At 46.0% G+C, this 23,802-nt stretch overlaps 1 protein-coding gene and 2 pseudogenes across 1 annotated transcript; all 3 read right to left on the bottom strand.

Annotated features, from left to right (window-relative positions):
* Positions 1-6: 6 nt before the first annotated feature.
* LOC126502703 (40S ribosomal protein S19-like) lies at positions 7-1,535 on the bottom strand (annotated as a pseudogene).
* A 3,626-nt stretch (positions 1,536-5,161) lies between these two features.
* LOC126502603 (sperm motility kinase X-like) lies at positions 5,162-7,033 on the bottom strand. The gene has a single exon (XM_050143764.1). It carries the CDS (start codon positions 7,031-7,033, stop codon positions 5,162-5,164), a length of 1,872 nt encoding a protein of 623 aa, XP_049999721.1.
* A 14,664-nt stretch (positions 7,034-21,697) lies between these two features.
* LOC126502702 (actin-related protein 2/3 complex subunit 4-like) lies at positions 21,698-23,698 on the bottom strand (annotated as a pseudogene).
* Positions 23,699-23,802: the final 104 nt, after the last annotated feature.

Here is a 23,802-nt window from a genome sequence, read left to right on the forward strand (position 1 = left end):
GCAGGTTAAGATCCTCCCTGGTAAGCCAGCTCGTGGGCTACACAGAATATTAGAAATGGGTTAGAACAATATGTAAGAGCTAGCCAATAAGAAGCTGGAACTAGCCGGGCCAGGCAGTGTTTGAAAGAATACAGTTTCCGTGTAATTATTTCGGGCATAAGCTAGCCATGCGGGCGGCCGGGTGCCGGGGACACAGCCCCGCCGCTCCTATTTCAACAAATAGTGTTAGTTTAAATAGGAATTTGATGGTTGGGGTTTTTTAATAAACATAGTAAGGGATTATGAAAGAGTTTAGTTTAGTGGAAAAATTAATATAGGTAAATACAGGGAGATAAAATGTTGCCCGTTCTTCTGACAAAGCAGAGGCTCCAGAGGATAAAAAATCAAGTATCACACAGCTAGAACACGAGTTTCTGTTGAGGAGTTGTATAGGCTGTAACTTAATGATTAAAAAGAACTTGTGTCCCAGTAGCTTAAATTCTTTCAGTCTTAATATTGGGAATTGTGTTCACTGGTTCATCGTAACTGAAACAAAGTTTTGAAAATGACTTAAGGCTATATTAACATGTTTCGTTAATAGTTTTGATGTGAAAAACTCAAGGAAGCAACCTAAAGTTTAGAAAGGCTCATGGTTGAGTCAGGGACTCATTAAGGTTGGCGAACAGGAACAAAGCAGCGCAATTATTCTTAGCTGACATGCCTTTCTTGCCAGGATTGGTTGGTGACCAAAGGCGATGATTAATTCTTTGTCCCCATTTCTGCCCTTAGATTTCTGATTAAAAAAACAAACAAACAATAAAAAAAACTGTGGATGAGTGGGTATGCACCCTGAGAACTTAGAGACGACTGTTTTTCATGTGTGAATGTTTAGGTTTGTGGTAACTTTAAGATTCTTTATAAGATAATCTTTTGAGATAAATAATAAAATGATTGGTTCTTTCTTTTTTTATTTTGATTATGAATGAGGCAATTTATTAACCCAGCATCCTTTGTTCTAATGCTTCTTGTTGGCAGCTGCCACCTGTCCGGCAATCCTGTCCAGATCTCTCTGTCCCTGAGGTGTTAGCTTGCGGCCCCCATCCTGGTCCTTTTCCACCATTTTCAGTCCCTCCAGGGCTTGGAGAACGCGGCAGGCCACTCTTGGAGCCTCTGCTGAAGTGGCTGGGCCTGACACCGTTTCTCTGCCGTCCTCCGTAGATCTTGGTCATGGAGCCAACCCCGGCACCACCACGCAGGTACAGATGCCGTGCTGTAGAGGCAGCTCGCGTGTAGAACCAGTTCTCATCATAGGGGACAAGCTCTTTATGTTTGGCCAGCTTGACTGTGTCCACCCATTCGGGGACTTTCAGCTTCCCGGACTTTTTGAGGAAGGCTGCTAGAGCTCTGACGAACTCCTGCTGGTTAACATCTTTTACAGTAACTCCAGGCATCCTGCGGCCTCCGCGCTGCTAGCCAGGGGAAAGGGAACAATGGGGGTTTCCCGGGCACACAAGTCGGGCGTCGAGTCTCCTGGTTCTTTCTTTTTAACTGCAAAGTGGTACCTGCCAGCAAAAAAAAACTTGCTGAGAAAAATACCTTTTTTTTTTTTTTTTTTTTTTTAATACAGGGTTTCTCTGTAGCTTTGGTGCCTGTCCTGGAACTAGCTCTTGTGGACCAGGCTGGCCTCGAACTCCCAGAGATCTGCCTGCTTCTGCCTCCCGAGTTTAAAGGCATGCGCCACCACCGCCCGGCTATACCTTGATTTCTTAGACTGTTAATTGATTACGAGTTGCTTGGGTATGACTGTACGTGGATTCTTGAGATGTCTTGTTTTTCACTTGTAGTGCAGAAAACATTTAATCATGTAAAGGATATGGAAAACATGGTGTTTTTCAAACTTGTAATTTAAATTTTAATCATTCTTGAAAAAGAGAATATAACCATATTGTAATTTTTACATTGCTTGAAACCGTTTTCTGGGGTATATAATCTATAAGGGAGAAAAAATAAAGTTAGTTAGAAGGAAAACATCAAAAAGGAGGAAAGGAAAACATAAGAAAAGATGTAGAAGGAAAATCAGAAGGAAGACATCAAGGTAGACAGGAGGGAAACAAACAACAATAGAGTAGACCAGTGACAGAAAGAGTAATAAAATGAGGAACTAACCTTTGACCTCAGAAACGTCCTCCTGTGTCTGTGTGTCCTCTGCTTCACCTGGTCTGCATCTCCTCTTCAGCTTCTCTGACCTGCTGAAGGCTTGCCGTTCATCAGCACCCTAGGGGAGATCCTGCCATGTTGGAGGTGTGTGTGTGTGTGTGTGTGTGTTTCCTTTCATTGCTGGCCCCAAGTTAAGTTTTACTCCCTCAGAGAAGTCAAAGGTCCCCTGACTCTTCAGGCGCACCTCCAAACCCTGAGCTCATGGAGGCTGGTCCTCATGGCAGTGATACAGAATGGCTACCATGGATACAAGTGTGAAAAGATGCTGTGTGTGCCGTGAAGAGACACCATGACCATGACAACTCTTATAAAGAAAAGCTTTTGACTGTGGTGCCTTACATTTTCAGAGATTCAGTCCATTATCATCATGGCGGGTCATGGCAGTGTGCAGGCAGACATAGTGATGACTGTGTCTTGATTAGAAAGCAACACGAAATGATCTGGGACATTAGGTGTGGCTTGAGATTATATGAGACCTCAAACCCGCCCCACAGTCACACACTTCCTCCAACAAGGCCACACCTACTCCCACAAAGCCACACCTCCCAATTAGTGCCAGTCCCTTTGGTGGTTATTTTCTTTCAAACCACTGCAGCATAGAAGGCCAGGGTGAAGGTGAGCTGTCCTCAAGACCCTTCCAAAGTCACACCTATGCCTTCTCCCTGTACTCCTTTGTAAGGCAAGCCAGTGCCAGTTGTTCTTGGGCTTGAGGCAGGCTGGCCTCAGCAACCTCACACTTCCCTTTGTACTCAGGTCAGTATTGAGGTTAGATCAGATCCCTGCAACTTACCTTTTCCAAAGGACTCAGTGACTTCTTCAGCAGTGAGAGCCCCATACATTCGGCCCCTGCATTCAACACTGTGTGGGTGGCCACTCTTCAATGCAAGGAGCCACACTCTCTACCCAGGAGAACATGCACACAACTCATACAGCAAGACACATAAGCTGACAGTGTTGGCTAAAACCCCTAGCCTGATGGTAATCAATGTTTCTGTCTAGGCCTGACCCTGAATGTGGACACGGGGATCAAATGAGTTCCACAGCTACTAACAATAGCATCTGGTGTTGCTATGCCCTAGGCCTGGCTAGGCCCACTCACCTCTACAAAGCAGAGCACAATCTCAGTCGTCCAAAGTGACACACATGCTTCTCCAGCTCACCGGCGCCGTCCTTTCAGAACGAAGACAGGCTTGACTCTGATTTAAGTCCACGCAAAAGGGGCTGCTTCCTCCTTGTGACTCACTGGCCCAGAATGACATGAGACTGGGTCCTCTAGCCTGGAAGGGATGAGGGACATGGAACAGGAAGCAAAACCAACACCAGCAGGGGAGATTGGGGAGTAAGGACATATAGCCACTCTGGGGACACTGTCAAGATCAGGTTTTCCCAGGCTTTGCTCTGCACGAGCTACAGGACTCACCCATCCCAAGAAGAATACCAGAGGCATTCTAACACAGGCATCCATCTGCCTCCTAACCACACATGCCATCCACTAACCTGGCCACACTGGAGTCCAAATCCTACAGCACCAATAGATGTAGCATCTTCTACTGTGTGACAGTTTGAGACCAGCCTCCCACTAAGGTGACTCTACCTTGGCAAGACCCCGAAGGGACAAGGGAAGAGCTCACGGCCAGTGTCAGCAGGTCCCCGAAACTGTCCTTGTAGGGCTGTCCACCCTGACAAGTGTCAACAATTTGTCACAAAAGACTGCTTGGGGTGTGGACTCAATCAGGCTAACCTACCTGGGCTCAGCTGGGGTAGGGAGGTAGTAACCGTCTGTCTGGTGAGAAGATCATTCCTCCAACGTTCTCAGCCATCTCCTCTCACACATGAGAAAAAGACAGGTGAGCAGGGAAAGAGGATGCATCCCATCAGGTATCTGTGATGCTTGCTCCAAGTAAGGATACAGGCGCTTCTCACCCAGGCAGTCAATTCCCACTACAAGCAGGACACTGCGAAATGCTCCTGGCTGGGATTTCCTGGGGAGAAGCCTGTTGTAGTTCACTTACCTGCTCCTGTATTGGACATAGGCTTCTGTGCAGGACATGTGGACACACTGCCACCGAGATGTCCTGCCTGCCTCCTGCTGCAACTGTCTCAGTCCACGCCAGGCAGATCCCCACTCACCCTGTGGTTCGGCATCCATGAAGGCTCATTGCTTAAATGCAGAGACACGTGAAAGGCACTGTCTTTTGGCTGAAACCCACAGAACTTACTGTTGACTGTGCTGGTCCCACTGTGCATAGGCCCCCACCTGACTCCTCCCTTCATCTTTGCTCCCTTTAGCCAACAGCCCCACAGTTGCCCTTTCCCCCAGCCTCTGGTCACCATCCTCTGTTGTCTACCTCTAGTCAACTGCTGTGGGGAAATGCTTTTGTACCCTGACAAGATTTGTCATTCATACTGGTTTAATAAAAAGCTGATTGGGCAGTAGCCAGGCAGGAAGTATAGGTGGGGCGATGAGATTAGAGAATTCTTGGAAAAGGAAAGGCCCAGTCTGCAGCCACCACCCAGACATTGAGGAAACAAGATGAAAATGCTTCACTGAGATAAGGGACCAAGTCACATGGCTAAACATAGATAAGAATAATTAGTTAATTTAAGTTGTAAGAACTAGTTAAAAATAAGCCTGCGCTAATAGGCCAAACAGATTATAATTAATATAAGCCCCTGTGTGTTTCTTTGGGACTGAATGGCTGCAGGACCAGGCAGGACAGAAACTTCTGTTTACAGTCAACATTCTCAGGTTCCACATAAGGAGAGTGATGTGAGGTTGGGTCCTCGACTGCTGGCAGCACAGGGTATGGTACATATGTTAAGGTACATATCCCAGAAGCAGGTGCAATTACCATGTGTCAGTTACCAAAGGATGTTAGAAAATGCATAAATTAAAATAGAGAAGTGCATCTTGGTCCCCCTTACCTGATTTCCTGGGACTCCCCTGGTCCCCTTCCACCTTGTTTTATGTGACTCCATTGTGCCCTCCTTCCTGTGGAGCCACTCTCCTCTGGAAAGTACAGCGTCTCTCCTCAGCTGGTAGACAGCAGCGCAATCTTCGTAAGCCCTTCACTAGTCTCCTCTTCACCTGCTTCCATCCACCCCATCGGCGAGGAGAGGCTATGGTCACTCTCTGGGGTTGGGCACTGGTGAGGTTTGGTTCTGATATTTCCTGGGGGGTCAAGCTCTTGTGCTGATGAGCATCTGTGGTGGTCACATCCTCAGATCCCTCTTTGGAGCTCCTCGAAGATGGTGTATGCTGGAGGAATGAGCTGCTCTTATGGGGATTTTCATCCTGGGCCTCCACCTGGGTGATGTGGTCTTCAGAAAGTATATCCAGGTGCTGCTCAAGGTCGTGCTGCACAGGGCCACAGAACTCACTCTTGGAAGCCCTGCCTCTCTCCTGTAAGGTGATGCTCAGAAGGTGTTTGTCTTGGTTGTGCTGCACAGGACCACAGGACACGCTCTTGGAAGCCCTGTTGCTCAGAAGATGCCCGTGGCCATGCTGGAAAGGACCACCGGACACGCTCTTGGAAACCCTTCTTCTCTTTTTCAGGCTGCTACTCAGTATCTGTTCATGGTCATGCTTCAAAGGACCACACTGCACACCTGTAGAGTGAGGTTGGCTTTTTTGCTGGCAGCAGTGGATGGAAGGCATGCTGTGATTTTTGGTTTCTTTTTTTACAATTTTATTATTTTGAGATGGATAATTTGCTGGCACGGTAGAGGTGGAATTGTCAGGCTCACTCCCTATGTTCTTTAGGAAGGAATGGCAGGTGGTAGGATCTGCGGGTGCCATGGCAATATTGGGCAGTGTAAAATTTTCTTTATGGTTGGAGTTGTCCATGAATGGTGACTGGTATTTTAATATTAAATATGTTTCCATAACACTGTTAAAGTTGTTCTCATGTAAAGAGTCACCAATGTCCTTGAGGCTATAGCCCAAGCCCAACATGGCTGCCATAATCCTGGGGTTGGGCTTGTTGGGGAGTGGTTCTAGGCACAGGGTTGATTTTGAAAATTCTTCACTGCCCTTGAGCCACGGATACTGCATGATGTCCTGTATCTTGGGCCTCTGCTCAGGATCTGTAGTGAGCAACTTGATGATGAGACTGGCAATGTGTACTGGGAGCTTTGGTGGAATGTAGCAATGTGGCTTCTGCATTTTGATCTTCATTTGATCGTAAGTTGTTGCGAGAAATGGATAGTGCTTTGTTACCATGATATACAGAACCACTCCCATGCTCCAGATGTCAAGTGCCCTGGCATCATAGCTTTGGCTGCTGAAGAGCTCTGGGGCACAATAGGGAAGGGTGCCACAGAACACTGTTGACTCTGGCTCAGCACTCACATTGACGGCTAAGCCAAAATCACAGAGCTTCACATTCTTCATTGCATCCATCAGAATGTTTTCTGGTTTTATGTCCCTGTGTGCAATATCGTTCTCATGGCAGTATTTAACTGCACATGTCAGTTGTGTGAATATGTGCTGGGCCTCCACTTCCGGTATATGGTCCACTTCTAGTATATGACTAGCCAGATCACCCCCAGAGGCATATTCCAAAACCAAGTAGATGTGTTCAGTGGTTTCCAAGACATGGAACAATTTGATTATATTAGGGTGATCGAGGAGTTTCATAATCTCTAGCTCATTTCCAATAATAGTGGAATTTGTTTTATCCTTTTCCAGCTTCTTCAGAGCAACTGGTACCTTTGTGCGGAGGTGGAGGGCCAGTTTTACCTGAGCAAAGTTTCCTGTGCCCAGGGTCTTGATGATCTTATGATTATTTATAGTGTCCTCTTCAGAGCATCTGTCCTGAGGGTCCTGCTGCATCATCACCCCGTCAGTTCTGCTTTGTCTAGCTCACAATATAAAAAAACAAAAGCAGTTCTGTTAAATTTTATTGTTATATTAAATTACTATGGCTGTAAAGTACATACAGCAGAGTTGATTTTGGCTTCCAGAGGGAGCATCCATAATGGCAGGCAAGGTGTCGTCGAAGATGGAAGAAGCAAAGAGCTAAGGGGTCATAAACTAGCCACACAGAAGAGCAAATCAGGGGAGGCTATAAATGCTCAAAACTCACCCTAAGGGATGGACTCAAGCAAGGCTGAACTTCTAAAAATTCAATAACCTCAAACAGTGCCACCAACTAGGGACAAAGTGTTCAAATATGTCAGCCTATGAAGGACATTTTTTAAGGGGAAGTTCATATCCATAAGTTCCCTCATTAAACAATCAGAGATATAAACAATCTGATCAAAACAGCCTAAGGAACTTAGCAGCAAGTGTTCAAAACAGTGGTTAATAAACATTTTAAGTGTTTATCATCCTTAGCCACCATGGAAATGCAAATTTAAAAGAGCTTGGAAGTTTCATTGCACTGCAATCAGAATGAGTATAATCAGAAAAACAAATCAGTAGCAATGCCAGCAGCCAGCAAGAATTTAGGGAAGAGGAATTTTTATTCACTATGAGTGGAAATACGAATGGGAAAATGGGAGGTGTGGGAGTGCTAACGGGTGTGCGGGAGTGTGAACAAGGGTGTGGGTGTACAAACAGGGGTGTGGGAGTATGAACGAGGGTGTGGGACTATGAATGGGTGTGTGGGAGTATGAACGAGGTGTGGGAGTACTAACTGGTGTGTGAGTGTGAGTATGAATGGGGGGAGTGTGGGAGTACGAACGGGTGTGTGGGGGTATGAATGGGTGTGTGGGAGTACGAACAGATTGTGGGAGTATGAACAGATTGTGGGAGTATGAACAGATTGTGGGAGTATGAACGGGGGTGTGAGGGTATGAACGGGTGTGTGGGAGTATGAACAGATTGTGGGAGTAGGAACGGGGGTGTGGGAGTATGAACAGGTGTGTGGGAATATGAATGGGTTGTGGGAATATGAACAGATTGTGGGAGTATGAACGGGTGTATGGAAGTATGAACAGGTGTGTGGGAATATGAATGGGTTGTGGGAGCATGTACGAGTGTATGGAGTATTAACGAGTGTATTAGAGTATGAATGGGTGTATGGGAGTATGAACAGATTGTGGGAGTATGAATGGGTTGTTGGAGTATGAACAGGTGTATGGGAGTATGAATGGGTGTATGGGAGAATGAACAGATTGTGGGAGTATGAATGGGTGTGTGGGAATATGAATGGGTTGTGGGAGTATGTACGAGTGTATGAGAGTATTAACGAGTGTATTAGAGTATGCACGGGTGTATGGGAGTACGAATGGATGCAGCCACCATAGAAATCAGTTTGTAGAGTCCTCAAAATCTAAGTATAGAGCTGCTATACAACTCAAGTATCCCACTTCTGGGCATCTCCCCAAAGGACTCCGTCCCTACATAGATTTACCTGTACTTCCATGTTCACTGTTGCTCTGCTTACAGCAGAGGGGAGATGGGACAAGCCTAAGTGTCCAGTGGATGGATGAAAAATGAAAAGGGTTATATCCACAATGAAGTTATATTTATTGGCAAAGAAATAAAAAATAATGAAATTTCCAAGTGAATGAATGGCTCCATAAAATATTATACGGGAAGAGACAAATGCCATGAGAAGTCTCCTACAAGCCAATTTCAGTGATACATTTTTAAAGTTATTGTTTAACACTGAATGCTAGTGATGGCCAGAAAGATAGAAAGGGACCATTAGATGGACGGAGGCATGAAAGAGCCCTTAAGGGAAGGGGATAGCAGAACATATCAGTCATGAAGGGGAAAGAAGGGGCTACTGGCCATGGGAGCAGTAACCAAAACTAAGGATATATGAAAAACACATGTGAAAACTTGATCATATATGCTTATTAAAAACTACAATTTAAAAAGGATATTTGTATGACAGTGTCCTCAATGAATGAATATAGCTCCTTCCAATAGCCATTGGTTAACTAAATATCCCTGTGTCAGATACTGTCAGCCAAGGAAACTCCAAAGACCCTCAAAACAACAGACCATTGCCACTGTTCTTAACTGTTCACCACCTTGGTGGTCAGATCCTATTCCAGGCCACCACTCACTTGGTCTCAGAACGTACACAAATCAAGTTGAAGATGAGCTGCAAGTTTTCTCCCTATGGGCTACTCTTCATGGGGCCAGAAGATGCTCTGCAGACTGCTGGGGGAGAAGAGTCACCAACAGTCTGACCCAGGTGTGAACCCAGGAGCTACAATAATGACTTCCCAAGCAAGACATGCTCTTTAGGGAAACTGTGGCTTAACTGGTATGAGGTTAACAACCACTTTCTGATTGGAGGGAAGTCATGTCTGATTCTGAAAACTGGTCAAGAACCCTTAGTAGGGAAGGTCATATGCCCAGGGGGAACCTGCTGCTGGTTTCATGCTGTCAGATGACCTTCTACATACACACGTTGATATTCATATATTCATAGATTGATGCTGTAACCAACCACCAGTGAAGCTTCCTCCTGCTGCAGCCAAAGTGACAAGATTAAGAGATAGATGTGAAGTGCTCAGCCCTAACTGAGACAGTCCTATCACCCCTCCAAGACTCCGGGAATGCGAACAAAGAGAGGCAAAGACATGCCTCTGGATATGGCATGACTTTAACACTCGTGAACTCACTTCATGCAGTCATCCACACAAGCCTGGGCTCCTCAACTCTTTATCATTGGTAGGGGAGTGGTCTATGAGACCCCATGGCCATCTGAGAGACTACTGGAAGGAACCATTGGTTGGAAAGGAATCATTTTCTTCAGTGATGTAGCCACTGTTAAGATGCCCTTGCTCAGGGGAACACTCCTCCATTGCTTCTGAAAGTGCAAACTTCATTGTCACTATGGAAACCAATACAGCAGCTGTTCAGAATCCTACCACAAGAACTCTTGCTCAACTATGTTCATTGCAGCTTGATTCATAATAATCAGAAATTGAAACAACCTAGACATCCCTCAACCAAAGAATGAATAAAGAAAATGTGGTACACTTATACAATGGAGTATTACTCAGCTGTTAAAAATGACATCATGAAAAGTGCAGGCAACGGGATGGAACTAGAAAAAAAATCCTGAGCAAGGCAACCCAGATTCAGTAACTCAAACATAATATATATTCACCTATAGGTGGGTATTAGCTTTTTAGTAAAAGATAACCACACTCTAATCCACAGACCCAGAGAGGCTAAGTAACAAGAGGGGCTCTAGTGAGGGGGTACATGGATCTCTCTAGGAATGGGAAATAAAAAGGATTCTGTGGGTGAACTTGGGGTAGGTGAGGATGAGAACAGGAAGAATCGAGTTGGGGAGAGACAGTACTGGGAGAGAGGATTGGAAATGGGGGCATTTGGTGGGCAATGTGGAAACTACCTGGAACCTATGAGGGTGACACTAGTGAGGACTCCTAGTAATGAAGATACAGAGCCTGAACTGTCCATCTTTGTAACCTGGGAAGGTTCCCAGGAGTGGGACTGGGACATAAACCCAGACGCAAACCCTTCAAACTATAGACTATCCTGCCTGTAAGATGTGCTGGGGTAATGGTGGCTCAGAGCTTGTGGGAGTGGTCAACCAATGGCTGGTCTAATTTAAGACCCACACCAAGAGAAGGAACTCAGGCTCTGACACTGCCTGAATTACCAGAAAGCTGGATCTCCCAGATTTCTAGGATAGAACCACATATGAATGGCAAAAAAGTCAATGAAATGAATGATTCTTAATGATATTCTGCTATACTCATAGACTTGTGTTTAGCCCAATCATCATCAGAGGTACTTCCTCCCATGGTTGATAGAAGCAGAGGCAGAGACCCACAGCCAAACACTAGGTGGAGCTCAGGGAACCCCAAGGAAGAGGGGAAAGAAGGATTGTAGGAGCCAGAAGGGTTGAGGATACCAGGAGAACATAGCCCACAGAGTCAACTAAGCAGTGCTCATAGAAGCTCACAGAAACTGAAGCAGCAACTATAGAGCTTGCATGCCACTATTCTAGATCTTCTATAAATGTGCTGTAGTTGTTTAGCTTGGTTTTTTTTTTTTTTTGTGGGACTCCTAACAGTGGGAGCGGAGGTGTCTTTGACTCATTTCCCTGTTCTTGGTACCCTTTTCCTGTTACCGAATTGCCTCATCCAGCCTTGTTATGAGGGTTTATGTTTCCTGATCTTACTGCATCTTTAGGTCTTATTGTCATCTTTACTGTTATGTCATCAGGGGATATCCCTGGGAGGTCTGCTCTTTTCTGCAGGGAAAGGGAGAAGGAATGGATATGGAAGGAGAGAGGGAGTTGGGAGGAAATGGGAGGAGTGGAAGGAGGGGAGTGTGTGGTTGGAATGTTTTGTATGAGAGAACAATAAAAAAAAAAAACAAGCAAATGTGTGTGTGTGTGGGTGCCCTTGCTCTGACAAATACTCTTTCAACCATAACAGAACAATACATTCTAATGAAACTTAGGGAACCACACATTAAAAAGAAGGTACCAAGTTGGAGGGGGGCTTCTTGAGAAAAAGGGCTCAGGCAGGACAGGGAGAGGCATGAGAATGAGAACGGGGACTAGGATATGAATGACTAAAATTCATCCTATAACTATCAAACAATAATCAGAACTATACTAAACAACCTAATGATGCACTCCAGGTCAGAGAAAACAGAGCAAACCAGTTCCTAAGCAGTGGCCACCAATGCATAAAAAAAGAACAGAACTGAAGTTAACAAAATGTTACCAGAAAAAAAGAAAAAAGGAACAAAGGTATTTGAAAAGATATACAAAACTGAGAACCCTTTACCCAAAACTAACCAAGAAAGAGGAGACACAAATTAATATAATTAGAGAAAAAAGGAGACAATATCACTTCAGGTACCATTGAAATCCATGGACACCTAGGAAATATTTTGAAAACATACTTTAGTGAACTGGAGAATCTGGAATAAGTGGACACATTTCTAGGCACACATGGCCTATCAAAATTAAAGCAACAACTTATAAGACATATTAGTAGATCAATAATAAATTAAGTTGAAAAGATAATTTAAAAATTTCTAAACAGAAGAAAAGTCCAGTGAGACAAAGAAATGTGGAGCAATCCTATCAGAAAAATTGACTATGTCCATAGAAAGGGAAAGAATGCTTCCAAACTGCTTCTACAAAACCAGACCACCCTGATATCAAAACCTAATAAAGATGCCATAAATAGAAAAACTTATAAGCCTATTTCCTCCACGAGGAAATCTTAAGTGAGAATACTCAGTATTTCACACCAATTTCAGCACATGAGACAGGCGATACAGGTCACAATGGAATGAGTTCATCCAGGACTCATCAATTCAGGGATGGTTTCACATACTCAGACTGATAAGGGATACTGCATATACACAGAATCCACAGAAAAATCACATGTTCACCATAAAGACTAAAATGTCAACGATTTTCAGGAGCTGGAGGTGATTGTGTATCATGTGACTAGCCAGTGTCATAATCAGAGGTGGGGAGAGAAGGAGAAGGAGAAGGAGAAGAGGAGAGGAGAGAGAGAGAGAGAGAGAGAGAGAGAGAGAGAGAGAGAGAGAGAGAGAGAGAGAGAGAGATGGAAGAAGGCAGTAGGAGCAGTAGCCAGTAACATAAAACCCAACCAATGAGGCTTTGACAAACCACCAAACAATCAGAGGGAATGTGTCACAAGCTGTTGTTGGGTTTAGTCACTTTAGTTACTGTGACTTCTCAGCTCAAGGTTCTTTTGCATGGAGTGCTAGGAGGACTCAGAGCCCTTCTCCCCAGAGAGCAATGAGTAACCAGACCAAGCAAGAGAATTGTTTATAATGATTCTTTACTAGTAGCTTCTATAGCCAATGCATTAGGGGGGTTCACACTCTTAGCACTCATGTAATAGACAACACATAAACAATTCCATATCACAATTATTAACCCTACTAATCCTAATGCGTAAAACCAATTCCTAACCTCCATTTGTCATATCAATTATCTATAAAGCATTTCTTAACCTTAATATAACTTATCAATTAACATTTCCTAATCTTTAAATGGCATTTTTAAAAGATTTATTTATACAGTATCCTGCCTATAGGCCAGAAGAGGGCACCAGATCTCATTATACGTGGTTTTGAGCCTCCATGTGGGCGCTGGGAATTGAACTCGGGACCTCTGGAAGAGCAGTCAGTGCTCTTAACCACTGAGCCATCTCTCCAGCCCTTTGAATGGCATTTTATGACTTGATATCCTCTGTAAGATTTCTTCAGTCCTGAAAGGGACTTTTGGGTTTCTTCAGGCTGGATGTCCGACCGCAGGAAGCTCAACTCTTGACCACGTAGTCTGTGTGGTCTGGCGATGGTCTGCTCTCGGGTCTGCTCTTGGAGAGGTAAAATGTTCTGTCTGCTCTCGGGTCTGCTCCCAGGAGGCAAAGTGTTCCATCTTCTCTGTCATGGTGCTGTTACGAGGCTCTGCTCTCGGGAAGCTAGCTCTACTTTCAGGAGGCAAGGCTCTGCTCTCGGGAGGCAGGTGTTTGGAGGATGCCACCACGAGGCTCAGCAACATGCCAGGGCCATCGTGAAAGTGAGATAACCGCCTTGCTTCTGCCCGCTCTTTTTATGCCCATTTGAAACTGCCTCTCGGCCGATCCTTCGAATAGCCAGATGTCCTAGGCTATCAGTATCGACTTAACACTGAAGGTGGGGGTCCTTCTCATGTGGCAAGATTACAGTCATTACCAAGGTTCCTGGCTGCAGCTTTCCCCTCTGGCAGGGCCAGATAGATGTGGCAGCCTCCAAGTGGGCAAAATGTTCTCTTAATATTCCTCCTTAAAAATTTGCTTCTTCACACAGTTTTCTTACTTATTTTCTATTTTCTAAATTATACCTGTCCTACATTTTCTATATTATACTTATCCTTATACTATAGCTTGCCTACTTTACCTACACTACAGATTCCTTTTTTTTACTTATTCAGAGAGATCTGTTTCGCTGCTCATTACAAAATGCCAACAGGCAAGACTGTACCTGGGTGTTGGATGAGGAGAACAGGAAGCGCCTTTCCGGAATGTGTGACTCTGCACACTACTCTGCTTTAAATACAAGCAAACTGTCTCAGCTGTCCCAAACTTCAAACTACGATTCCTGATTCACGACCTAATTGGTCACATGCGCAGAACCTAACCAATCAAGCCAGCCAAGCCGGGAGAGCTCAACTGACTGGGAAGGTTGAAGTCCTGTGACCTGTGTGGGTCTGTGGTGAGGAGGCTCTAGAGGGCGGGGTGAGTGACACACCATAAGTATTCATTGTGACTGCTCTCCAGGGCTGTGCCTGCTCCTGCCGCCCCCCCCCCCCCCACCTTTCTGGCCTCTGCCCACAGAATTCATGGCACACTTCTCCCCTCCCCAGTCCCCATCTCACTTGTAAAGAACCTGCACTGACTTTCTGAAGGTTGGAGGCCAGGTTTGTCTCCAGCCATTAGCTCTCTTCCTGAGGGACATGGCAGACAAGAAACTGTACACTACTGGGTGGCTCTCTGTCAGCTGCTGGATTTAGAAATCAACAGAACTTCAGATACTCCTGGCTAGAGAAATTCACATTTACTGACGTTACCATAGGAACAGGGCAGGAAATGGTTCTTGTGAATGTTGACGGCTACAGATTATATTATGGTGGAAAATAAGCTTCACAGAGGGCCTGGATACAGTTTCAGGAATGTCCCTTCAAATCTGCATTCTGAAACACAATGCTGAGTTTTAAACCATGCTCCATTGAAGCAAAAACACATCAGCCACCTGCTTCTTTTAACAGTTTGAGAATTTGCCAGCTTATCAGGAGACATAGGATTAAAGCTTGAATATCACTAAAAAAAAATAAAAACCCTGAATGAAATTTGGCCAGAGTAGTGATTCTCACCCTTCCAAATGTTGTGACCCTTTAATACAGTTCCTCATGATGTGGTGATCCCCCCCAAGCATCAAATTAATTATTTGCTACCTCATAACTGCAATGTTGCAACTGTTATATATTATAATGTAAATATCTGATAAGCATATATATTTTATGTGCGCCCGCTTTTGTGGTCACAACCCAGAGGCTGAAGATGCTGGGCTAGAGGGTAAGATGGAAAGTGTTCTCAACACTGGCAATTATGAAATCAAAATGCCTATCAACTTCGGAAAACCTTGAAGAGGTTCTATAGTAACCATTCAGCCAAGATCTAATGTGCTACACGAGTGAATAAGGACTTTCATCCCAACAGTGTGCAAACTGCCAGCGTGTGCAGGGTGTTGTGAGGGAGGTGTCTAGCAAGGAGTGATATCTCCCCATTCTTGAGGGAATCCGGGGGTGTTTTCCAGGGCCTGATACTTCATAGGGTATATAGAGCAGTTGAGTTCAGGTCATTCAGGACTTGATACATAGCAGTGTACTCAGGGTGCCTATGGTGGAGAGAGGTCTCTAACAAGGCCTGGTATCTAGCAGTAGAATTGGATGGTGGCACCAGGGTTCCATCCCTCTACCTGCAAATTTTATGAAGTCATTTTTCTTCTTAGCTGAATAGTGTCCCGTGGTGTATAACACGCTTAATTATCCGGTTGTTAGCTGGAAGACATTTTGGGTTCTTTCCATTTCCAAACTGTAGAGCAGTCGTGAGCGTGGCTGAGCAAGTGTCTGTGGAGTAGGGTGTTGAATCATTTGGGCATGTGCCATGGAGTAGACTATCTGGGTCATACGGTAGATTTTTAGCTTTTTGAAAATTGACGTCATCTTTTTTAACTGTTGCTGTCTTTGAAGCTATGACTAGTCTATTCAGCAACTGCAACTCCTGCAGACTCTAGCAGCAGTTTGGCCACTAAGTCGCAGCCTGAGGAAATTCTGTTACCTTTCAAAGCTACGGAAGGAACATATCTAAATCTCTTTCTCTCTGAAGAACTCAAGATTCAAAGTCGCGGTGGAATCCTGCTTCCAGAGAGGCTGAAGAGGAAGCAGCTCACCTAGCTCACCTCCTTGCTTCACCCGAGAAGTTCTTGTGCTTCTCCTCACCCTTTCTAAAAATCCCTTCTCCATCTGGCTCCTCAACTCTCTTCATTGTGTTTTTCCCATTCTGGGGAGGGTCTATGGAGCATATATCATCAGGTGATGTTTGATTTCAATCTCCTCCAAAGTGCTATTGCTATTAGCCCCTGCCCTCCCCAACCTCCTGTGCTAAATAACAGTGTGTGCCACTGATCTCCTGCAATATCTGGTCACCGCAAACTTTCACAGTTACTCCAAAGTAACACGGTTTGGTATTTCCAGCCACATCTAAAGGATGTTATTGAATTTCATGTCCCATGTCTGTTGTTTCTTTTATGAAGGTACTCAGCTGTGGGACCACCTGCTGGAAAATGGGGTGCACCTCCTTCTTCATAAGGCCAAAGGCTGCTTATGAGGTTGACTCAGTCTCCCCTGCTACAAATTCTGTGCACAAAATGATTTTTCTGATGTGCTAACTAACTGAAATACCTTCCAGGTATAAGGCTGTTGTACTTTCATGATGTTCACCATGCAGGTGCTCTCTGGGAACTTGTTGATAACCTTGTTCTAGACATTGGCGGTTACTCTGGTGTTGGTGGGAATGTGGTACACTCTTGGAAGCCATGATTCTCTTCTGTAAGCTGCTGCTCAGCTTCTCATCATGGTTTGGCTGCACAGGACCACAGGACATGCTCTTGAAGCCTTGCTTCTCTTCTGCAGGCTACCACTCAGGAGCTGCTCATCATGGTTGGGCTGCATAGGACATGCTCTTGGAAGCCACGCTTCCCTTCTGTAAGCTGCTGCTCAGCAGGTGTTTGTTACTATTGTGCTGCACAGGAACACAGACAAGCTCTTGGAGACCCTGTTTAACTTCTGCAGGCTTCTGCTGCTCAGGAGCTGCTCATGGTTAGGCTGGACAGGACCACAGGATACACTCTTGGAAGCCCTGCTTCTATTATGTAAGCTGCTGCTCCGTTGCTCATCACGCTTGTGCTGCAGAGAACCACAGGACATGCTCATGGAAACAATGCCTCTCTTCTGCAGGCTGCTCAGGAGGTGTTGATGGTCATGCGGCACAAAACAACAGGACACGCTCTTGGAAGCCCTGCTTCTCTTATACAGGCTGTTGCTCAGTAGGAGCTCATGGTTATGCTACAAAAGACAACACTGCACACCAGTGGAGTGAGATTGGCTTTTTTGCTGGCAGCAGTGGATGGCAGGCATGCTGTGATTCTTGCTGTCTTTCTTCCTTACAAGTTTGTCATCACCATGAGACTGATATTTTGCTGGCAGAGGTGGAATTCTCGGGCTCACTCCCTATACTCCTAAGGAAGTAATGGCAGGTAGGAGATTCTACGGGTGCCATGGCAATATTGGACTGCATGAGCTTAGCAATATGGTTTTGTTGTCCACCCAGGGTGACTGATGTAATAAAATTAAATAAGCTGGATGATGCTGTCAAATTTATTTTCAAGGAAGGAGTCTCTGTTATCCTTGGGACTATAGTCCATGCCCCACATGGCTGCCATAATACTGGGGTTGGGCTTGTTGGGGAGTGTTTCGGGACAGCGTGGGTTTTGAAAACTCTTCACTGCCCTTGAGCCACTGATAATGTCATGTATCTTGGGCCTCCGCGCAGTATGTGTGGTGAACAACTGCACGATGAGACCGGCAATGTGTACTGGAAGCACTGGTGGAATGTAGCAACGTGGCTCTTGCATGCTTACTTCATTTGTTCGTAAGTTTTTGCTCTGAATGATAGTTAAGGCTATCCTTCAAACTCCAGCGAGGCTTTCTTCTGTTCTACAGGCCTTAAGGTACAGGCCCTGAGATAATTTTGGCACAAGATGCAGGAAGAAAGGTTTTATGGTGAAAGATGTCTTAAGAGTCACGTCCTACAAATGCGTGGTGCCCATCATTGGCAAAGGGCATTAAGAAAGCAGCAATCACGTGCCCATGTGAATGTCGGTGGTCATGCCTATGACGTGTGTCCTATGGGACCATCTTTCTCTTTCCTTGCTGCCCCTTACCCAAGGTGAGTACTGCTTTTCTTTGGGTAGAAAGGCAGCAGAATAAACAGGAACACATGTGAATGATTTGCCTCATTATCCTCTTCCAGCCTCTTCGTCTGGTGGTTGTGGGGACTGTGGGTTCCACTTGAGTCTGATCCTTGTTGATGGTAGGAGCTGGTGATGGTTCCATGGAGTACAAACCCTCATCAACTCTTTTCATTTTCATTTTTCCTCTTCTGGAAAGAGTCCATGGAACATATATCATCAGGTGATGTTTGATTTCAATCTCCTCCAAAGTGCTATTGCTGCTATTAGCAGCCACAGCATTGCTCATGGGATGGGGTTGCAAAGGCAGGTTATATCCTCCAGGTAACACCGCATGTCAAGGAATGAATTACTGAATGTTGTGTCATTGTCAACCTCCTGGAAACTGGTGTTCCTGCTCTAGGCATCCACAGCGTTCTCACCCTGTGGGGCAGGGTTAGAATTCATAATCGGTGTCCTTGAGGTAGCACAGGAAGTCCAGCAATGATGTGGTGGGAGTTAACTCCAGTCTGTCGGCAATGGATGCTAATGTTGTTAGCATGTACACTGGTGCCTGTGAGTTGTGGTTGGCTTTTTGCTGGCAGCAGTGGATGGCAGACATGCTGTTATTCTTGTTGTCTTTCTTCCTACAAGTTTGTCATCACCATGAGAATGATGTTTTGCTGGCAGGGTAGAGGTGGAATTGCCGGGCTCACTCCCCGTGCTCTTCAGGAAGTAATGGCAGGTGGGAGGAACTGTAGGTGCCATGGCAATACTGGGCTGCATGAGCTTATTTAAGTAGTGTTGTCCATCCAGGGTGACTGATGTTTTAAAATAAGTTGCCATGATGCTGTTAAATTTTTTCATATAAGGAGTCTCTAATGTCCTTGGGGCTATAACCCATGTCCCACATGGCTGCCATAATCCTGAGCTTGGGCTTTCTGGGGAGTGTTTCTATTGAAAGGGTGGGTTTTGAAAACTGTTCACTGTCCTTGAGCCTCTGATGTTCCATAACATCACGTATCTTGGGCCTCTGCCCAGGATCAGTAGTGAACAACTGCAGGATGACACTGGCAATGTGTACTGGGATCATTGGTGGAATGTAGCAACGTGGCTCTTGCATATGCTTCTTTATCTTTTCATAAGTTGTTGCTTTGAAAGGATAGTGCTTTGTCACCATGATACATAGAACCACTCCCATGCTCCAGATGTCAAGTGCCCTGGGATCATAGCCTTGGCTGCTGAAGAGCTCTGGGGCACAATAGGGAAGGGTGCCACAGAACACTGTTGACTCTGGCTCAGTACTCACATTGACGGCTAAGCCAAAATCACACAGCTTCACATTCTTCATTCATCAGAATGTTTTCTGGTTTTATGTCCCTGTGTGCAATATCGTTCTCATGGCAGTATTTAACTGCACATGTCAGTTGTGTGAATATGTGCTGGGCCTCCACTTCCAGTATATGGTCCACTTCTAGGATACGACTAACCAGATCAAATTCAGATGTGGCATATTCGAAAACCAAGTAGATGGTTTCCAAGACATGGAACAATTTGATTATATTAGGGTGATCGAGGAATTTCATAATCTCTAGCTCATTTCCAATAATAGTGGAATTTGTTTTATCCTTTTCCAGCTTCTTCAGAGCAACTGGTACCTCTGTGAGGAGGTGGAGGGCCAGTTTCACCTGCGCAAAGTTTCCTGTGCCGAGAGTCTTGAGGGTCTTATATTGATTACTTAATCCATCCTCTTCATTCATGTTATATTAAATTACTATGGCTGTAAAGTACATACAGCAGAGTTGATTTTGGCTTCCAGAGGGAGCATCCATAATGCATCCACACTTCGACCAAGGTGTGGTCAAAGATGGAAGAAGCAAAGAGCTAAGGTGTGATAAGCTAGCCACACAGAAGAGCAAATCTGTGGAGGCTATAAATGCTCAAAGCTCACCCTAAGGGATGGACTCGAGGTGGAGGGCCAGTTTCACCTGCGCAAAGTTTCCTATGCCAAGCAAGGGTCTTGAGGATTTTATAACGATCCATGAGGACATCATCTTCAGAGCATCTGTCCTGAGGGTGCTGCTGCATCATCACGCCATCAGTTCTGCTTCCATCCATTTTCTAGATCAGTACCAACTGGTACCTCAGTGAGAAGGTGGAGGGCCAGTTTTACCTGCGCAAACTTTCCTGTCCCGAGGGTCTTGAGGATCTTATACTGGTTATTTATGGTATCCTCTTCAGAGCATCTGTCCTGAGGGTCCTGCTGCATCATCACCCCGTCAGTTCTGCTTCCACCCATTGTCTAGCTCACAATACTGGATATAAAAAAACAAAAGCAGTTCTGTTAAATTTTATTGTTATATTAAATTACTATGGCTATAAAGTAAATACAGAAGAGTTGATTTTGGCTTCCAGATGTAGCATCCATAATGCATCCACACTTCAATCAAGGTGTGGTCGAAGATGGAAGAAGCAAAGAGCTAAGGGGTCATAAGCTAGCCACACAGAAGAGCAAATCTGGGGAGGCTATAAATGCTCAAAGCTCACCCTAAGGGATGGACTCGAGGTCGAGGGCCAGTTTCACCTGCGCAAAGGTTCCTGTGCCGAGGGTCTTGAGGATCTTATAACGATCCATGAGGACATCATCTTCAGAGCATCTGTCCTGAGGGTGCTGCTGCATCATCACCCCATCAGTTCTGCTTCCATCCATTGTCTAGCTTAGTACCAACTCGTACCTCTGTGAGGAGGTGGAGGGCCAGTTTCACCTGCGCAAAGTTTCCTGTGCCGAGGGTCATGAGGATCTTATATTGATTACTTAATCCATCCTCTTCATTCTTGTTATATTAAATTACTTTGGCTGTAAAGTACATATAGCAGAGTTGATTTTGGCTTCCAGAGGGAGCATCCATAATGCATCCACACTTCGACCAAGGTGTGGTCGAAGATGGAAGAAGCAAAGATCTAAGGGGTCAGAAGCTAGCCACACAGAAGAGCAAATCAGGGGAGGCTATAAATGCTCAAAGCTCACCCTAAGGGATGGACTCAAGCAAGGCTGAACTCCTAAGGGTTCAACAATTTCAAACAGTGCCACCAACTGGGGACAAAGTGTTCAAATATGTCAGCCTATGAAGGACATTTTTTTTCATGCAACCCCAAAGGGGCAGGAAGAAACTTTAATTAGGGGAAGGGAGGATTCATCAGAATCAGAGACAGCGAGCGTGGGAGCAGAGAAGCCGGAGCAGGCAAGGCCCAGCTGGGCACTCAAGGACTCACCTTTGCACCTCCAGCACAGGCACTGTACCCAGACAGGCAATCCTTGGGGCCTCTCAGCTGGGGACGTGTTTGGGGGGGAACTTCAGGTAGCCCCTGTAGCCAGAAGTTGCCTGGCTTTTGGACCCCAGCTGCTAGGTCTGCCTTGCAATCATTGATTCAGCCCTTGCTCCCATCCAGTATGGTGGCCATCTTCAGGCAGAACTCAGGCTAGTAAGGAGTCCTTACCACCTCTACTGGGCCCAAGGAGGCTTGTGAGTACGACAGCAAGGAAGAGAGACTGGAGTCTGAAACCTCCCTCTCTCCCCACCTGGGGTAGCACAGGAAAAATAGTCGCCTTCTGGCTCCAGGCCCGCCCAGACCACAGCGCCCAATAAGGTACAATCACTGGGGCCAGTCACAGCCACTGGAGGTGGAGGTTGTTGGTTTAAAAAAAAAAAAAAAAAACAAAAAGGTTACAGTCTTCTACAAGCACTGAGTTTAGGTTTCAAGACATTTTAAAAAAAAAAGTCTGTCCCGGCCCAGGGGACTGAACATCAGAAGCTAGCCTGACCAGACACGTGTGGGCTCAGGGCAGGTCCACTGCTGCCTTTTTTGCACAGCCAGCAAGCACACCACACCAACCTCCCGCATCCGATGCCCACCCAACCCAGCTTCCTGCTGCTGCTGCACCGCTGCTCAGGGGTTGACTCCAGGACACCGTCGCAGATGCGCAGAAACACAGGGAAGGCTAAGGGGGAAGGCCACGAGATCCAGCTAGATGATCTAAAAATTCTTGAGGAACTCCTCGGCCACAATGCAGGCCCGGGCATTGACTGACAGCTTCATCTCACTGATCTCCTTGTCAATCTCCTCCATGAAGTGGATTACAAAGTCCACCAATTTGTGTTTGTACATCTGCTCCATGTGGAAGTTGGTGATGAGAAAGCTGATGTCATACCCCTCCACAGGTTTCCTTCGAAGGATAAAGAAGTTCTCTGCTCGCATCATCATGAAGCGCATGAACTTATGGCATAAAATCTTCTCAGTCTCATCAGCCTGTTTCACAGCAATGCTGACCCGGACAGAGTTGATGGAACCCTCGATCAGAACCTTTTCCTTCTCATTCCTGCTGATGGTAACAGGTGCAATAGGAGCTCTTTGCTACTCCTGACTTCGACCTCTGGCTTGTTGTGTCTTTCCACGACCTGGGAGGAGAAGTTCTCCAGGCAGAGGGCAGCCTGCAGTGTGGCCCGCATGGCACTAAGGTAGGGGCGGAGAGTGGCAGTCATCATGGGAGCTGTCTGGGCCGGAAAGCGGAAGTGCGGAAGTGCCCGGCCCGGCGAAGCCTGCCCTTTCCCGAGAGGCGCAGCCGCAGTCTCCGCCAGCACTTCCGGGGAGGACCATTTCGGTCAGGACCGGGGAGGAATTCCCGAGCGACGTTCGGATCTCCGGGACGATTTCATACTCGGACCGCTGGGACTTGTAGGAGGCCTGCAGTGACACGGAAGTACTCGAGGCCCCTTGGGTCTCGTCGGTACATCTTTTGCCAGCGCCCTTGGTTCTTGTGGCCTTGGTTGTAACTTTACCCCCCCTCTTAACAATAGTACAGCCCGACCTCAGGTTGGGCACCAAATTAGGACAGGCCAAGCCGGAGAAGCCCGACGTTTCTTCCGGTGGTGCTCCCCTATCCTCTCCGGACTCCTCCTACTAGTAGCCCTGTGGCTCGGCCCGGAAGCTGGTCCCTAGAGAACTCGATTCTGAGCCCCGCCCTAGCCCCTGGCTGCTTCCTAGGGGACACCTCAGGCCTTGCATTCCACCTGTCGGAGGTTCGTAGGTGACCTTACACCTCCCCTCCAGGCCATAGTCGGCTGGCCGTGTCCCCACCCTCGCGTCAACTCTGAAGGACATTTTTTAAGGGGAGTTCCTATCAGTAAGTTCCCTCATAAAAAAAATCAGAGATATAAACAATCTGATTCAAACAGCCTAAGGAACTTAGCAACAAGTGCTCAAAACAGTGGTTAATAAACATTTTAAGTGTTTATCATCCTTAGCCACCATGGAAATGCAAATTTAAAAGAGCTTGGAAATTTCATTGGGAGTTCACCGCAACTGGTGCCGAAATCCCGCTGGGACAAGCTTTGGTACTGAGTGAGGGGCCAAATAGGATTCAGAACTCAACACGCGGAGCGGCGACGTCGGTGAGTCTCCCAAGTATGATGATTGCTGAGGTTGCACCTAAGGTATTTTGCTTGATCTTTGTGGCCCTCGTCATTGTCGTTTTTCTTTGCTGCTTTTGGTTGCGCAGGGAAGGGAGGAGGGCACTGCAAGCACACCAGGACAGCCTATCAGAGTCTGATTTAAAAGGGGGG

This window comes from Alexandromys fortis, unplaced genomic scaffold (assembly GCF_014885135.2).
Source record: "Alexandromys fortis isolate MF-2015 unplaced genomic scaffold, M_Fortis_MF-2015_v1.1 scaffold_1, whole genome shotgun sequence".
Taxonomy (NCBI): Eukaryota; Metazoa; Chordata; class Mammalia; order Rodentia; family Cricetidae; genus Alexandromys; species Alexandromys fortis.